At 35.5% G+C, this 18,872-nt stretch overlaps 1 protein-coding gene across 2 annotated transcripts in view; it reads right to left on the bottom strand.

Moving 5' to 3' along the window:
- Positions 1-18,596, bottom strand: part of TRIM55 (tripartite motif containing 55) — a 203,933-nt gene extending 185,337 nt beyond the window's left edge. The window contains exons 1-2 of one of the 2 annotated variants that reach the window (XM_053715086.1): positions 18,269-18,596; positions 16,467-16,639 (exon numbers count right to left, since the gene is read on the bottom strand). In XM_053715086.1, the coding sequence (XP_053571061.1) occupies positions 16,467-16,639; positions 18,269-18,436 (341 nt within the window). In that variant the 5' untranslated portion in view covers positions 18,437-18,596. The remainder of the gene's footprint in view (positions 1-16,466; positions 16,640-18,268) is intronic. The other variant, XM_053715085.1, reaches the window with a different exon arrangement.
- Positions 18,597-18,872: the final 276 nt, after the last annotated feature.

The raw sequence follows: 18,872 nt of genomic DNA, 5'->3' as shown, positions 1-18,872 counted from the left end.
GAACTTACCTGATAAATTCATTTATTTCATATTGGCAAGAGTCCATGAGCTAGTGACGTATGGGATATACATTCCTACCAGGAGGGGCAAAGTTTCCCAAACCTCAAAATGCCTATAAATACACCCCCCACCACACCCACAATTCAGTTTAACGAATAGCCAAGAAGTGGGGTGATAAGAAAGGAGCGAAAGCATCAACAAGGAATTGGAATAATTGTGCTTTATACAAAAAAATCATAACCACCACAAAAAGGGTGGTCCTCATGTACTCTTGCCAATATGAAAGAAATGAATTTATCAGGTAAGTTCTTACATAAATTATGTTTTCTTTCATGTAATTGGCAAGAGTCCATGAGCTAGTGACGTATGGGATAGCAAATACCCAAGATGTGGAACTCCACACAAGAGTCACTAGAGAGGGAGGGATAAACATAAAGACAGCCAATTCCGCTGAAAAAAGAATCCACAACCCAAATCAAAAAGTTTTAATCTTATAATGAAAAAAACTGAAATTATGAGCAGAAGAATCAAACTGAAACAGCTGCCTGAAAAACTTTTCTACCAAAAACTTCTTCTGATGAAGAAAAAACATCAAAATGGTAGAATTTAGTAAAAGTATGCAAAGAAGACCAAGTTGCTGCTTTGCAAATCTGATCAACAGAAGCTTCATTCTTAAAAGCCCAGGAAGTAGAAACTGACCTAGTAGAATGAGCCGTAATCCTCTGAGGCGGGGATTTACCCGACTCCACATAAGCATGATGAATCAAAAGCTTTAACCAGGAAGCCAAAGAAATATCAGAAGCTTTCTGACCTTTCCTAGGACCAGAAAAGATAACAAATAGACTAGAAGTCTTTCTGAAATCTTTAATAGCTTCAACATAATATTTCAAAGCTCTTACCACATCCAAAGAATGCAAAGATTTTTCCAAAGAATTCTTAGGATTAGGACACAACGAAGGGACAACAATTTCTCTACTAATGTTGTTGGAATTCACAACCTTAGGTAAAAATTGAAATGAAGTCTGCAAAACCGCCTTATCCTGATGAAAAATCAGAAAAAGAGACTCACAAGAAAGAGCAGATAATTCAGAAACTCTTCTAGCAGAAGAGATAGCCAAAAGAAACAATACTTTCCAAGAAAGTAACTTAATATCCAAAGAATGCATAGGCTCAAACGGAGGAACCTGTAAAGCTCTCAAAACCAAATTAAGACTCCAAGGAGGAGAGATTGACTTAATGACAGGCTTGATACGAGCCAAAGCCTGTACAAAACAATGAATGTCAGGAAGATTAGCAATTTTTCTGTGAAACAGAACAGAAAGAGCAGAGATTTGTCCTTTCCAATTTGTCCTTTCAAAGACAAACCCTTATCCAAACCATCCTGAAGAAACTGTAAAATTCTAGGAATTCTAAAAGAATGCCAAGAGAACTTATGAGAGGAACACCATGAAATGTAAGTCTTCCAAACTCAGTAATAAATCTTTCTAGACACAGATTTACGAGCCTGCAACATAGTATTGATCACTGAGTCAGAGAAACCTCTATGACTAAGCACTAAGCCTTCAATCTCCATACCTTCAAATTTAATGATTTGAGATCCTGATGGAAAAACGGACCTTGAGATAGAAGGTCTGACCTTAACAGAAGTGGCCAAGGTTGGCAACTGGACCTCCGGAAAAAGATCCGCATACCAAAACCTTTGTGGCCATGCTGGAGCCACCAGCAGTACAAACGAACGTTCCATTATGATTTTGGAAATCACTCTTGGAAGAAGAACTAGAGGCGGAAAGATATAAGCAGGTTGAAAATTCCAAGGAAGTGACAACGCATCCACTGCTTCCGCCTGAGGATCCCTGGATCTAGACAGATACCTGGGAAGTTTCCTGTTTAGATGAGATGCCATCAAATCTATTTCTGGAAGCCCCCATATCTGAAAAATCTGAAGAAACACATCTGGGTGAAGAGAACATTCTCCCGGATGTAAAGTCTGGCGACTGAGATAATCCGCTTCCCAATTGTCTATACCTGGGATATGAACCGCAGAGATTAGACAGGAGCTGGATTCCACCCATGCAAGTATCCGAGATACTTCTTCCATAGCTTGAGGACTGTGAGTCCCATCTTGATGATTGACATACGCCCCAGTTGTGACATTCTCTGTCTGAAAACAAATAAATGATTCTCTCTTCAGAAGAGGCCAGAACTGAAGAGCTCTGAAAATCGCACGGAGTTCAAAAATATTGATTGGTAATCTCGCCTCTTGAGATTTCCAAACCCCCTGCGCTGTCAGAGAACCCCAGACAGCTCCCCAACCTGAAAGACTCACATCTGTTGAAATCACAGTCCAGGTTGGATGAAGAAAAGAGGCCCCTTGAACTAAACGGTGGTGATTTAACCACCAAGTCAGAGATAGTCGAGTATTGGGATTTAAGGATATCAATTGTGATATCTTTGTATAATCCCTGCACCAAAGGTTCAGTATACAAAGCTGAAGAGGTCTCATGTGAAAACGAGCAAAGGGGATCGCGTCCGATGCTGCAGTCATGAGACCTAAAACTTCCATGCACATAGCTACTGAAGGGAATGATTGAGACTGAAGGTTCCGACAAGCTGAAACCAATTTCAGACGGATACTGAATCTATTTGGAATCCTAAAAAGGTTACCCTTGTCTGAGGAATCAAAGAACCTTTTGGTAAATTGATCCTCCAACCATGTTCTTGAAGAAACAACACAAGTTGATTCGTGTGAGATTCTGCAGAATGTAAAGACTGAGCAAGTACCAAGATATCGTCCAAATAAGGAAACACCGCAATACAGATTACAGAGAGAAGGGCACCGAGAACCTTTGAGAAGATCCTTGGAGCTGTTGCTAGGCCAAAAGGAAGAGCAACAAATTGGTAATGATTGTCTAGAAAAGAGAATCTCAGGAACTGATAGTGATCTGGATGAATTGGAATATGAAGATAAGCATCCTGTAAGTCTATTGTGGACATATAATTCCCTTGCAGAACAAAAGGCAGAATAGTCCTTATAGTCACCATCTTGAATGTTAGTATTCTTACATAACGATTCAAATTTTTTAGATCCAGAACTGGTCTGAAAGAATTCTCTTTCTTTGGTACAATGAACAGATTTGAATAAAACCCCAGACCCCGTTCCCGATATGGAACTGGCACAATTACCCCAGATGACTCCAGGTCTGAAACACATTTCAGGAATGCCTGAGCCTTTACTGGGTTCACTGGAATGCGTGAGAGAAAGAACCTTCTCACAGGCGGTCTTATCTTGAAACCTATTCTGTACCCTTGAGAAACAATGTTCTGATCCAATGATTTTGGACTGAATTGATCCAAACATCTTTGAAAAATCGTAGCCTGCCCCCTACCAGCTGTGCTGGAATGAGGGCCGCACCTTCATGCGGACTTGGGGGCTGGTTTTGATTTTCTAAAAGGCTTGGATTTATTCCAGACTGGAGAAGGCTTCCAATTGGAAGCCGTTCCTTTAGGGGAAGGGTCAGGCTTCTGTTCCTTATTCTGGCGAAAAGAACGAAAACGGTTAGTAGCCCAAAATTTACCCTTAGATTTTTTATCCTGAGGCAAAAAAACTCCCTTCACCCCAGTGACAGTTGAAATTATAGAATCCAACTGAGAACCAAATAATTTATTACCTTGGAAAGAAAGAGATAGCAACGTTGACTTAGAAGTTATATCTGCATTCCAAGATTTAAGCCATAAAGCTCTTCTAGCTAAAATAGCTAAAGACATATACCTGACATTAAGCTTAACAATGCTATACACATTATGATCTGGTACTTGTTGCGCTAAAGCTTCCAACCAAAAAGTTGAAGCCGCAGCAACATCAGCCAAAGAAATAGCAGGCCTGAGAAGATGAACTGAACATAAATAAGCCTTCCTTAGAAAAGATTCAAGCTTCCTATCTAAAGGATCTTTAAAAGAAGTACTATCTGCCGTAGGAATAGTAGTACGCTTAGCAAGAGTAGAGATAGCCCCATCAACTTTGGGGATTTTTTCCCAAAACTCCAATCTATCAGTCGGCAAAGGGTACAGTCTCTTAAACCTTAAAGAAGGAGTAAATGAAGTACCCAAACTATTCTATTCCCTAGAAATTACATCTGAAATAGCATCAGGAACTGGAAAAACCTCTGGAATAACTACATGAGGTTTAAAAACCGAATTTAAACGTTTACTGGTTTTAATATCAAGAGGACTATACTCCTCCATATCTAATGCAATCAACACCTCTTTAAGTAAAGAATGAATAAACTCCATTTAAAATAAATATGAAGATTTGTCAGTGTCAATATCTAAGGCAGAATCTTCTGAACCAGATAGATCCTCATCAGAGATAGATAAATCAGAATGCTGGTGGTCATTTAAAAATTCATCTAATTTATGAGAAGTTTTAAAAGACCTTTTACGTTTATTAGAAGGTGGTATAACAGACAGGGCCTTCTGAATAGAATTAGAAACAAATTCTCTCACATTAACAGGAATATCCTGAACATTAGATGTTGAAGGAACAACAACAGGTAATGGACTACTACTAATGGAAATATTGTCTGCTTTTGAAAGTTTATCATGACAACTAACACAAACTACAGCCGGAGGAACAGTTACCACAAGTTTACAACAAATGCACTTAGCTTTGGTAGAACCGACATCAGGCAGCAGCATTCCAGAAGTAGATTCTGATGCAGGGTCAGATTGAGACATCTTGCAATATATAATAGAAAAAACAACATATAAAGCAAAATTATCAAATTCCTTAAATGACAGTTTCAGGAATGGGAAAAAATGCAAACAGAATAAGCCTCTGGAAACCAAAAGCAAAAAGAAACAAAGACTTAAATAATGTCAAAAAAACTGGCGCCAAGTATGACGCCCACATTGACAAATTTTTTGGTGCCAAAAACGTCTGCAACAAACACGAGCGTCATAGATGACGCAAGTACGTGAAAACTCTCGGCGTCAACTACGACACCAGAAATGGCGACATTAACGTCAACAAACGTAATTCTCGCGCCAAAAATGACGCAATAAATTCTAGCATTTTTTGCACCCGCGAGCCTAACAGCCCGCAATTTAGAAAGAGAAGTCAATTTGACAAATTTTCAGGTAAGAAAAAAATGTATTCATATGCATTTACCAAAAATGAAACTGACAGTCTGTAAGAAGGAAATATACTGATTAACCTGAATCATGGCAAATATAAGTATAAAACATATATTTAGAACTTTACATATAAAGTGCCAAACCATAGCTGAGAGTGTCATAAATAAAATAAGACATACTTACCAAAAGACACTCATCTACATATAGTAGATAGCCAAACCAGTACTGAAACGAGAATCAGCAGAGGTAATGGTATATAAGAGTATATCGTCGATCTGAAAATGGAGGTAGGAGAAAAATCTCTACGACCGATAACAGAGAACCTATGAAATAGATCCCCGATAGGATGACCATAGCATTCAATAGGCAATACTCCCTTCACATCCCTCTGTCATTCACTGCACTCTGAGAGGAAAACCAGGCTTCAGCATGCTGTGAAGCGCATATCAACGTAGAAATCTAGCACAAACTTACTTCACCACCTCCATAGGAGGCAAAGTTTGTAAAAACTGATTTGTGGGTGTGGTAAGGGGTGTATTTATAGGCATTTTGAGGTTTGGGAAACTTTGCCCCTCCTGGTAGGAATGTATATCCCATACGTCGCTAGCTCATAGACTCTTGCAAATTACATGAAAGAAATATATAATGTTCTTTTGGTAAAATATATATCTATACCTTTATACGTAGATGATTATCTATAGGTATATATATATATATATATATATATATATATATATATATATATATATATATATATATATATATATATAGGAATATCTATTTAAAATATCTATTTAATAATACATAGAACATATTCTGCTATGTGCAGAACATTGGAATGTGAAATATTTACAGTAAATACACTGTATAACACTTTATTAAATATGAATATTGCATAAATATGATTTTACATCTTTTCATCTACTTGACTGCAAAGAACTCCAATGCAGATTCGTCCAGACAAGCTCTCATCAGGAGAACCTTTCCTCACGCATGTGGGGCCTATGGAAGAGCATCCGCTCCCGGAATTTAAGATTACAACCCCAACACCTTTACTATACTATTTCCCTGCTTTGTAAAACCAACATTGTTATATTAATATACTTTATAATCTCTGAACCTCTGCCTGTTTCTAAGCCCCTGAAGGCTGCCTCTAATCTCAGTTCATTTTATTAGATTTTCACAGCCAGACAGTACTAGTTCATATGTGCCATATAAATAACATTGCAGTTATGCTGGAACCAGCACTAATTGGCTAAAATGCAAGTTTGTAAAAAGCACTGAGATAAGGGGGAAGTCTGCAGAGGCTTAGATACTGGTAATCATAGAGGTAAAAGTACATTAATATAATAATGTTGCTTATGCAAAACTGGGGAACGGGTAATAAAGGGATTATCTATCTTTCTAAACAATAACAATTTTCAAGTAGACTGTCCCTTTAACTTTCAGTTGCAGGCTTTTTTCCTTTTTTTTCCGTTTGGTTTGGGCCCTTTGTGTGTTGCACTATTAGAAAAATAAATCTAGAAAATAGCCAAACGCCTCTACCAGCAGCCAAATTCTGCATTTGTGTATACAAACGAATGGTACCTCTAAGATCAGTGTTCTGTATTTGCAATGCCTTGTTTAAATATAAATATAGATTTGTATATTTATATAAATCTTGTTTATACTAATTTTGATTGAAAATATTAGTTTGCAGTATAGAAGAATTACAAGTGAGTAAAACAATGGAGGATTAAATAAACATTAACGGGACATAAAAGAGGTATATTTATGCAGCCACCAATCAGCAGCTAGCTTCCAGCTACTGGGCCTACCTAGGTATGCCTTTCAACAATGTATACCAAGAGAACTAAGCAAATTAGATGATAGAAATAAACTGCAAAGTTGTTTAAAATGATTTGCTCTATCTGAATCATGAAATTAAAGTTTTGGGTTTCATGTCTCTTTAATCTTTTATGTTCCTTTAAATGCGTTCATGTTGTACCTAACTCGTAATAGCAGTGCACATCTGAGTGCACTGGCATTACAAATTGGAGCACAAATATCGCTTAAGCGAAAGTGATATTTTGTGCTCCACTTGTAATCTGACCCTAAATGCATTTTATAAGCTTAGTATTGAGTTTATTCCCCGCCTTCCTCTAGCCCTTTGAGTGCTAAGCACTTTCCCACCTGGGTGCTAAGATTTTTTAATGTTTTTTTTATTTTTTTATTTTTTTGAACCAAGACTTACACTGTTGGAAATGTTAGGTGATTACCTTTCCAATGGTGGGTCTTGGGGGTCTGTAGCTGCTTAGATGCCGGAGATACAGGCTTCTAAGCAGCATGCCCCCTGCTCCTATACTTAACATTGTTAAGTATAAATAAAGTTGCGCGGTGATGTCATCACATTATTGCGTGTGACGTCACCACGCAAAACGGGAAGCCCCGGCGATGCCTGTCACTCTACAGGCACGATCGCCAGGGTAAGAGCGGGTGGGAGCCCACAGATCTCCCTCAAAGGTGGGAGAGTGCTAGTTACGGCTCTGAGCCGTCATTAGCACCAGAGTGGGAAACTCTGTGACGGCTCAGAGCCGTCATTAGCACTCAAAGGGCTAGTTATGTGTGCCGCCATGTTAAAATCTATCTTTCACTATATTCCAGGGCTGACCTATTTGCACGTGTGCAACAACTCTCCTTCAAATACCTGTAGTGTACCATAGGTTCCATAATGATAGCACCCATGATTAGACAGAGGTGCTAAAATGTATTTAGGGCTAAATTACAAGTGATGCGTTATTTAGCACTTCAGCACTATCGTAAACTTTGGTAGAAGTAATCTTTTTGCATGTGGGTGTTAGCGTGCATACTAGAAGTTGAAAGTAAAAGTTTTGCACGCCCTAACTTCAGACTTCAGATATTGTGACCATGCAGGCTTATTCTCCCCATATACTTTAATGGAGAGTGCAGATGAAAATAAACTAGCACTTATTGTTCGGCGTTAACCCGACAGGAGTTATTAATATTTCACATTCCAATGTTCTTCACATACAGGAATATGTTATTTTTATTATATATATATATATATATATATATATATATATATATATATATATATATATATATATATATATATATATATATATATATATATATATATATATATATGTGTGTGTGTTTGTGTCTACATTCAGATAGATATATAGGTTAGATATATATTTTACACTATCATATATATATATATTTAATAATAAAAATTATATATTTTTTCTATGTGAAGAACATAGGAATGTAAAATATGCGTTAAGTGCTTCTGGTTTCGCAATGTAGGTCTAACACAGTGTTGGGTTAGCATACATGAAAACGTATTTATCTTAAGGAGCGTTATTGAAATATAAAATATTAATAATTATTAAAAAATCATTATAGATACTGTAATATATATATATATATATATATATATATATATATATATATATATATATATACAGTATATATATTCTTTGGATTATTTAGAATTGTTCTAGTAACTATAATAATTGTTCACAATTAGAAATATTATTAATCTTTTGTAATATTTTATATTTAATATTTCAAAAAGCTCCTTAAGATAACAAATTTTTAGTGTAAACTAATCAGACAAACCCACTGTATATATATATATATATATATATATATATATATATAAAATACACACACACACACACACACACACATAGAGAGAGAGAAGCGCACTCTCAGGAATGAACAACCAGCTCAATAACTTGTTAGCCTGTTCTATGGTAATTTACCACCTGGGTGCAGCCTCTTTCTAGCCTAGTAATGCTTTTCACAGAGTAGAACTTTCCTATAGTATATCAGTCTGATCCCGCAGTCCAGCACTGAAATACCAGGCAATTCCTCTCTGTACAAGGAATACGGCAACCCTAGACAATCATTTCGGCCTTCATTGGGCCTCATCAGCGAGGTGTAGCCATATTCCTCTATATATATATGCTATATTCATATATATATATATATATATATATATATATATATATATATATATATATATATATATATATATATATATATATATATATATATATATATATATATATATATGATAATGTTAGTGTAAAATATATATCTATACCTATGTATCTGTAGAAATAGATATACAGGTATAGGTATGTACAGATATACATATATATAGAAATATGTATGTAAAATTAAATTACATTCCTGTATGTGAAGAACATTGGAATGTTAAATATTTACAGTAAATATAAAGTAAAATAAATTAAATAATATTATAGAATTATTATTTAGACACACATATATATATTATAACTTTTTGCAGTCAAATACATGGCCATATACCATATACCTTTGAACCCTTTTAAATATATTTTATTAAATTTTCTATAACTATTTTTTTTTATAAGAAAGTGTTTATATGAGTGTAAGTGTATTTTAATTTATTTATGTTATGTTTGGTGTAACTTTTCTTTATCCCTAACCCTTTAAGGTTGCTAACCTGATGCACGTTAAATTTGATTGCGCTCTAGCAAATATGTTTACTTGCAACTTGTAATATAGTCCTTAGTGTTTAGTGCCCCTTTAAAGTATTTTTTGCTCTATGACAGATTATTTTATTTAATATAGATGAATAAAATTTAAAAAAAAATAATATTCTGTAAACATCAATATGGTATGAAGTCAACAGGGATTTGAACAAACTAGAGACAGTACATTTTGTAATTCAAGTTCTCGATTTACACTATTCTTTTTTCTCTAGAGAGGTTTATTTATCTGTTTCTGATGTTACCAAAATATCATATGCTGTAATACGTTGTGAGACACATATCATCTTAAAGGCATTTGTTAAATGAAAGAGCTTCTATTAGACATGAATTAGATTCTGATGATACCCATTTGTTACTCTCAAGTTTCTTTCTGCAAGCAGGTGCTCTCCCACAGAAACTACAGCCATTTGCCTAAATTAGGATTGTCAGAAGATTGGTAAATAATCTTCTTGTTTACAAGATGCTATCATAACAGACTGTGATTGGCTTAGATATATGTGTCACATGAGAATGACTTATTTTAGCTTGAAAGATTCTAAACTATGAGAGCAACTGTTTTGTGGTTAAAGGGACACTAAACCCAAAATCTTTCTTTCATGATTCAGATAGAACATATAAATTTAAAAAAACATTACAATTTACTTCTATTATTTATTTTGCTTCATTTTTTAGATATCCTTATTTGAAGAAAAAGCAATGCACATGGGTGAGCCAATCACACGAGGCTTCTATGTGCAGCAACCAATCAGCAGCTACCAAGCATATCTAGATATGATTTTCAGCAAAGAATATCAAGAGAATAAAACAAATTAGATAATAAAAGTAAATTAGAAAGATGTTTAAAATTGCATTCTCTTTCTAAATCATGAAAGAAAAAATGTGGGTTTCATGTCCCTTTAAAGTGCAATATTATAAAACTATTTAAAAAGCAATTATATAGTTGATTAATTCTATGATTAACAGTATCCTTTCTTGTCTATTTATAAGTAATCACCATAAATACACACCTCTCCTAAACAAATCATAGATTTAAAAGGACATTAAAATAATTGTTAACATATGTATGCACAAAATGTAACAGCTTTAGTAATTGCAAAATATATGCATACAAAATGTAAAAACTGTAATTTTGTTAGTAAAGTTTGCACGGTTTATATTTATATATTTTTTGCCCATGAAAAGGATCCTGAGTATATACAAACACATCACACACACACACATATATATACAGGGAGTGCAGAATTATTAGGCAAATGAGTATTTTGACCACATCATCCTCTTTATGCATGTTGTCTTACTCCAAGCTGTATAGGCTCGAAAGCCTACTACCAATTAAGCATATTAGGTGATGTGCATCTCTGTAATGAGAAGGGGTGTGGTCTAATGACATCAACACCCTATATCAGGTGTGCATAATTATTAGGCAACTTCCTTTCCTTTGGCAAAACGGGTCAAAAGAAGGACTTGACAGGCTCAGAAAAGTCAAAAATAGTAAGATATCTTGCAGAGGGATGCAGCACTCTTAAAATTGCAAAGCTTCTGAAGCGTGATCATCGAACAATCAAGCGTTTCATTCAAAATAGTCAACAGGGTCGCAAGAAGCGTGTGGAAAAACCAAAGCGCAAAATAACTGCCCATGAACTGAGAAAGGTCAAGCGTGCAGCTGCCAAGATGCCACTTGCCACCAGTTTGGCCATATTTCAGAGCTGCAACATCACTGGAGTGCCCAAAAGCACAAGGTGTGCAATACTCAGAGACATGGCCAAGGTAAGAAAGGCTGAAAGACGACCACCACTGAACAAGACACACAAGCTGAAAAGTCAAGACTGGGCCAAGAAATATCTCAAGACTGATTTTTCTAAGGTTTTATGGACTGATGAAATGAGAGTAAGTCTTGATGGGCCAGATGGATGGGCCCGTGGCTGGATTGGTAAAGGGCAGAGAGCTCCAGTCCGACTCAGACGCCAGCAAGGTGGAGGTGGAGTACTGGTTTGGGCTGGTATCATCAAAGATGAGCTTGTGGGGCCTTTTCGGGTTGAGGATGGAGTCAAGCTCAACTCCCAGTCCTACTCCCAGTTTCTGGAAGACACCTTCTTCAAGCAGTGGTACAGGAAGAAGTCTGCATCCTTCAAGAAAAACATGATTTTCATGCAGGACAATGCTCCATCACACGCATCCAAATACTCCACAGCGTGGCTGGCAAGAAAGGGTATAAAAGAAGAAAATCTAATGACATGGCCTCCTTGTTCACCTGATCTGAACCCCATTGAGAACCTGTGGTCCATCATCAAATGTGAGATTTACAAGGAGGGAAAACAGTACACCTCTCTGAACAGTGTCTGGGAGGCTGTGGTTGCTGCTGCACGCAATGTTGATGGTGAACAGATCAAAACACTGACAGAATCCATGGATGGCAGGCTTTTGAGTGTCCTTGCAAAGAAAGGTGGCTATATTGGTCACTGATTTGTTTTTGTTTTGTTTTTGAATGTCAGAAATGTATATTTGTGAATGTTGAGATGTTATATTGGTTTCACTGGTAAAAATAAATAATTGAAATGGGTATATATTTGTTTTTTGTTAAGTTGCCTAATAATTATGCACAGTAATAGTCACCTGCAGACACAGATATCCCCCTAAAATAGCTATAACTAAAAACAAACTAAAAACTACTTCCAAAACTATTCAGCTTTGATATTAATGAGTTTTTTGGGTTCATTGAGAACATGGTTGTTGTTCAATAATAAAATTAATCCTCAAAAATACAACTTGCCTAATAATTCTGCACTCCCTGTATATATATATATATCTATATATATATAGATGCTCAAAAAACAAAGTATTGCAGTATGCAGTGATACCTTTTTTATTGGACTTTTTTATTGGACTAACATAATATTTAAAAGACAAGCTTTCGAGAGTTTTCCTCTCTTCCTCAGGTCTAAAGCAATACTGACCATTCTGATATAGATACACATCACATGCAACAAATGGAAGGGAGGGAGGGGGGTGAGAGGGGGTCATAAAAGCAAAGAATGTGTCTGAAGGAGAAAATAGCTGAGAATAGCCAGAAAGAATAAATAAACAGAGGAGAGTAAATAGGCCAGATGAGAGGAAAAACAAAAGGAAAAAGAAACCAATATAGGACAATAAGATGAGAGATTATAGAAAGTTATGGTAGTGTGTGAGAAAGCCAGAGTCTACATTAACCTCTTAAGGACATATGACGGAATTTTTCCGTCATAAAACAATTGAGCAAACTGAAAGCTGTGTCCTTAAAGGGTTAAGGGCTAGATTTATTAAAGCTGAGGCGTACAGGGGCGCGTATACGCGCCCCTGTACGCCTCAGCTCGCCTGTGGCGGGGCGAAAATACCCGCAGGCATTCGGCATTGCACACGAGCGCAATTTTGCGCTCGCGTGCAATCCCGCCCCCTGCCCGCGCACAGCCAATCACGCGCGGGCAGGAGCTGTCAATCTCCTCGGTCGGACTCGACCGAGGAGATTGAATTTCGCCAGTTCAGAGGTGGTGAAGAGCATTATCAAGCAGCGGTCTGGTGACCGCTGCTTGATAAATCACGGCGAGCAAGTTCTTGTGAGAACTTGCTGCCGTAGGGCTGCCGTAGGGGCTTCATAAATCTAGCCCTAAGTCCTTCATTTCTGGTATTGAAATGTGTGATCATTTTCATCTCAAACGTCTTTCATTCATGAGAGTCTTGACTTTGAAATTCCCTTTAAGAATTTTAATCCTGAGGTTAAGGATGGAGTGACCAGTCTGGGTGAAGTGATTACCAACAGGGGTACAATATTATAGCCTTACAATGATGTCATGGGTTACCATTACAAATGCTATTGATGACATCATAGGTGATGTCACTAGTGATCTCATTGATGATTTCGAAAAAGTATTTTTTCTGATCTGTAGGATGATGTCATGGATTATGTCACTAGTGATCTCATTGATGATTTCGAAAAAGTATTTTCTCTGATCTGTAGGATGATGTCATGGATTATGTCACTAGTGATGTAATTGATGATGTTGTAGGTGATGTCATAGGTTATGTCATTGATGATGTCATCAACAATGCCATGTGTGATATAATCAGTGATGTAATTGATGATGCAGTTAAATCTCGGAATTTCCTTGCTTTGTAATGTTTGAAGAAGAAGTTAAACTCTAGGGGTCAATGTACTAATGTGCAAGCGGACATGATACTATGTAGAGTATCATGTCCGCTGCACATCGATAAATGCCGACAGCATATGCTGCTAGCAGGGGGTGTCAATCAACCCAATCGTATCCTATCGGGTTGATTTCTCAGAGCAGGCGGATAGGTTATGGACCGCTGCTTCATAACTTCTGTTTCCGGTGAGCATGAAGGCTCGCCGGAAACACGGGGCATCACGCTCCATACGGAGCTTGATAAATTGACCCCTAGGCATTAACGTATGTTTTTTGGCCAATATATATATATATATATATATATATATATATATATATATATATATATATATATATATAAAAACAGTATATGTCACCTGGATAAATCACTCTCACCTAACAGGTTTCAATCAATAACCGGGGTGCAAAATTGAAATGTTGACCATGAAAGAAATTGCACTCACTGTACTTAAATAAAACAAGAAGTTTACTAGTGTGACCTTTTGGCGTATTCTGAGGATGCACTGGGCCCACACAGGATATATGTTTATGCCACTGAAAAATAGTAATAACTTATACTAGAAGCATTTCTGCAAGTGGAAGTATAATGCTTCTTTTTCAAATTGAAATTTGACCTTTTTATTAACAAGAAGGTCCCTAATGAGTGTCCATTAATCTAGACCACTATTAAGCACTTTTAGCTCATCTAGTACCATTGATATTTCAGGGAGCTTCATTGAATGTATTTATTAGTTTCGCAAATAGTTTCCTTTTTCCATCTATCCTCCCTCCAAAACTTAGAGAAGCCCTGCCAATGCTAAACAAGAAAAACAATTCAAAAAATGATTACAGCAACCTCCATTTTCTCGTTGAAAAGTCTGTCACATTTCACTATTGCTCATTGGTACTGTTGGAATGTGCTTATGAAACTTCCATCCAATAGTAATTTCTTCATTTACTGGTACAAATGTAGCTTTACTCTCAGTTGAGAATTAAATTGTGGCTAACAACATGTAGCTAGATTACGACTGGCGAGATAACTGTTGCGCAAGAGCAATAAGGGGTTTATCGCAGCTCTTTGCTCGTCAGAAGTAGCACAAGTATTACGAGTTGAAAGTAAACACTTTTGCTTGAGCGTAATTGAATTTAACGTTTGTCAGGTTAGCGCAACTTCAGAGATCTGGTTAACTGTTACGTGAGACAAAAAGTTGCACATAACACATCAAAAATACAATGTACAGTACAGTTACACTCATAATAACACTCTCTGATAAAAAAATTATTTAAAAAAAATTGCATTCAAAAGTTATAAGGGCTCAAAGATATGAGGTCTAAGGTGTTAGAAAAAAAGGCTGCAAAGGGCTTTAACATAGAGGATACAAACATACACATGTCTAAATATGTATATGTATGTGTATATCTATATATACAGTATATATATATATATATATATATATATATATATATATATATATATATATATATATATATATATGCATTTATATGTGTATATATGTATTTACAGACATATACATATATAAACACATATACATATGTATACATATATAGATATATATATACTAGTCCTAAAGCCCGTTCACACGGGCCGTGTTGTGTTATAATTAATATTCTCTCTCTCTCTCTCTCTCTCTCTCTCTCTCTCTCTCTCTCTCTCTCGTGCGCCTTCACTTGCCGGTCCTCGCGCTGCTTTATTTCACCCCCTGCGCGTGCGATCAGCTGTGCTGCCGGGTCCTCGCGCTGCTGCCGGGTGGGTGCGCGTGCGATCAGCTGCAAGAGTTTGTCTGAACTGCGCATGACGGCTTCAGACAAACTCTTGTCTTTTATAATATAGGATATATATATATATATATATATATATATATATATATATATATATATATATATATATATATATATATATATATATATATATATATGTGTGCATTGGAGCCCTTTGCAGTCGAGTAGGTTAAAACATGTAAAATCATATTTATGCAATATTCATATTTACTGTAAATATTTCACATTCCAATGTTCTTCACATAGGGGACTATGTTCTAAGTATTTTTTAAAAAGATATTACAAAACATATACCTATATATAATTAGATAGATAGATAGATATAATCTTCTATGTGAAGAACATTGGACTGTTAAATATTCATATTTCAGGTCGGGTTAGCGCACTTGGTTAAACACGATTGGGTTTGCATGCAATTATGGGTGTTTTTTTCCACTTTTCACGCTCCGTTGAAGTGTATGGTAGAATAGCGCTCGTGCAAAAACATTTTACTTTCAACTTGTAATACGCACACTACCCGACACACGTAAAATGCTTACTTCTAGCAAATTTAAAGCGTAATCGGGTGCAGTAATTTGCCCTCCACTCGTAATCTAGTAGATATATATATTTATTTATTTATTTATTTATATATATATATATATTATAATTTTATATATATATATATATATATATATATATATATATATATATATATATATATATATATATATATATTCTGCTAAATCTATTTTGCATTGAAAACAAAGATCTGTCAGATTAAACAAAGATTTTGCATTCAATGTGCAGTAGATAAGACCGAGCCTTATAAGTAAAATAAACATTTTACCTTGTAGATTCCTGTTTATATATATCAATGATATTTTCAACCAGCAAATTTCTTTGTAATCCGTATACTCCATGTCGATCCAGAACAACTTCATGTCTGCATGAGGGGCATCGAAATCGACCGCCAGAAGCTACAGTGTTTCCTCCTCTTGTAGGCAAGTATGGATTTGCGGCCTGTGCTTGACAACAACAAAAATAAAAGCTTTCAAGACATCTCTTATCAGTTATGTATTCACATAGCATCTGTTTACAACCTGAGGTGCTGGTAGTTTTCAAATTTGTTGTGATTTAGGAAATTATATCCTTTTTAAACATTTAGATAAAATATAGTGATACAGAAATATGCAGAATATAAGTATAGCAGATATATTTATTAACATTAATATTTCTGTATGTTGGATGCACACAATGGAAGGGATATGCTAGGCCACAAATGAAGTCATTAATAGGACCGTAAACTCATGCATTTTCTACCACACAAATAAAAGACCTATAAATAACACATTAACAGATATGTTGTTGCTGATTTTAAAAAAATTAGTTAAAGGGACAGTATACTGTAAAATAGTTTTCCCTTAATGTGTTTACAATTGCTTTTTTTTACCAACTGCGGAGTAAAAAATATATGAAAATGAGCTTTTAAAGGTTTATTTGTGAATATTAAAGCTCTGATTTTGTGTTTTGAAGCCACAACCTAATAAAATGGGTTGAGCTTGTAGGTATAATCAGATCTCATTACTGTATCACATTGTGTACATAATCATGTTTCTTAATCTTATATCTGTCCATAAAACAATCATCAGTACTTGGAGAGAACAATGGAAAATCAACATTGTATTACCTTATCTCTGCTATATCCCACTGGGAGTATAATTTCTTCTGCTGGCTGTGTTTACAAAGCTTATCTATAGCTGGGACCTGCGGCCACAAACTTTCAGAATAGGTGGGGATACCACATGCTAAATCAACTATTTCGAATGCCAATATAAAGGTAAAGGATCTACTTGCAAACAATTTAATACACTCCAGCAGGTAAAGTGGATCATTGGGAACAAATTAAAGGGGAGAAAAATTTTGAGTAAACTGTCCCTTTAAAGCTGTTTTTTTATCTTAAAACCAACAGGAAGTGCACAAGTGGTCTGTGTAACAGAAGCTCACTGGCTGATTAGAACAAATCCCATTTCTCTATTGACGCACTCCATAACCATTAAAACAAGGCAAGATATTTTCCTAACCACAGGGACATTCATTAAAAAAAAAAACACTATATAAATAAAACTTTAATACATTTTAAAATGCCCAATTTTAGATTTTGCAAAGAAGAAAAACTACTCTAATTTTCACTGTACCAGCAATGTATTATAAGTGAAAGTAATTTAATATATATTTAGGTGTTATATTTAAACTTTTCTGTATATACCATTTTTAAGTTGCTGATTTTGTTTCTCATGTCTAATTCAACAGACACATTTTTTTTTTACATTGATATTGATATTTATTTTGCCAATTTGAAGTTGTATTTTTTCCTTACCTTTTTCTATTATTAATACTTAATTTCTGCCTTATAGCTGTCTCTTTATTTCTATTAATTACCAAACATAATGTTAGCCTGCACCACATTTTTATTGCTTCAGTTGCTATTCAAAACTATTAGGTTATTCAGTAATATTGCTAATCGTTATATCTAACTGGATATATTTTACTAATACAATGAAGTTGCTGAATAAAATATGAATTCCATCTAACATTACATAATTATTTTTTTAATTCATTTTCAACTTAACTGCCATTTTGAAGTCCTACCTGGAAAATGTCACTTGCACATTTTCTGCAGAGATTGTGTTGACAAGGTAGAATGACCACAGGTTTTGAAAACATTTCCAAACATATTGGGCAAATAAGCTGCTTCTCCAGATTATCCATAGTTTGCTGCTCTTTGGACAGGGACTTGTAACTCAGGGAAGTGCTCATGTCCTATCTATTCTGAGTCACATAAACCTAAAGGGAAATATGTTGTGCCGATCAGTTTCCGGGTTCTTTCCTTCAAATAATTCCTGGACTTGTGTGATCAAATGTCCTCTGAGTTTCCTCAGCTGGACAACATTGTTTAAAGGATCGTCCTCAGAGTGCTGTGCTGTTTTTAGTATCAGTGTGTCACATGTTACCATACTGGCCTGTCCATATATGAAAGTGACACATGGACAGACTCAAACAGGTGATGGATCTCAGGGATGTCCATACAACATTCCTTTCTGTGGGAATAAGGGGGGCTGGAGCAAATGAGAGAGCGACATCTGGAAGAGAATCTGACAGCTGTCACTAAATGTGTTTTAAAAAGTAATAAATGTGTGATAAAAATTTTCATAAAAACATAAAAACTATTTCTTATTTTTAAATATTAGTATAA

This window comes from Bombina bombina, chromosome 5, assembly GCF_027579735.1.
Source record: "Bombina bombina isolate aBomBom1 chromosome 5, aBomBom1.pri, whole genome shotgun sequence".
In the NCBI taxonomy this organism is placed as follows: Eukaryota; Metazoa; Chordata; class Amphibia; order Anura; family Bombinatoridae; genus Bombina; species Bombina bombina.
Note: the sequence above shows the minus strand (reverse complement) of the source record. Positions and strands in the feature narration are given on the sequence as shown.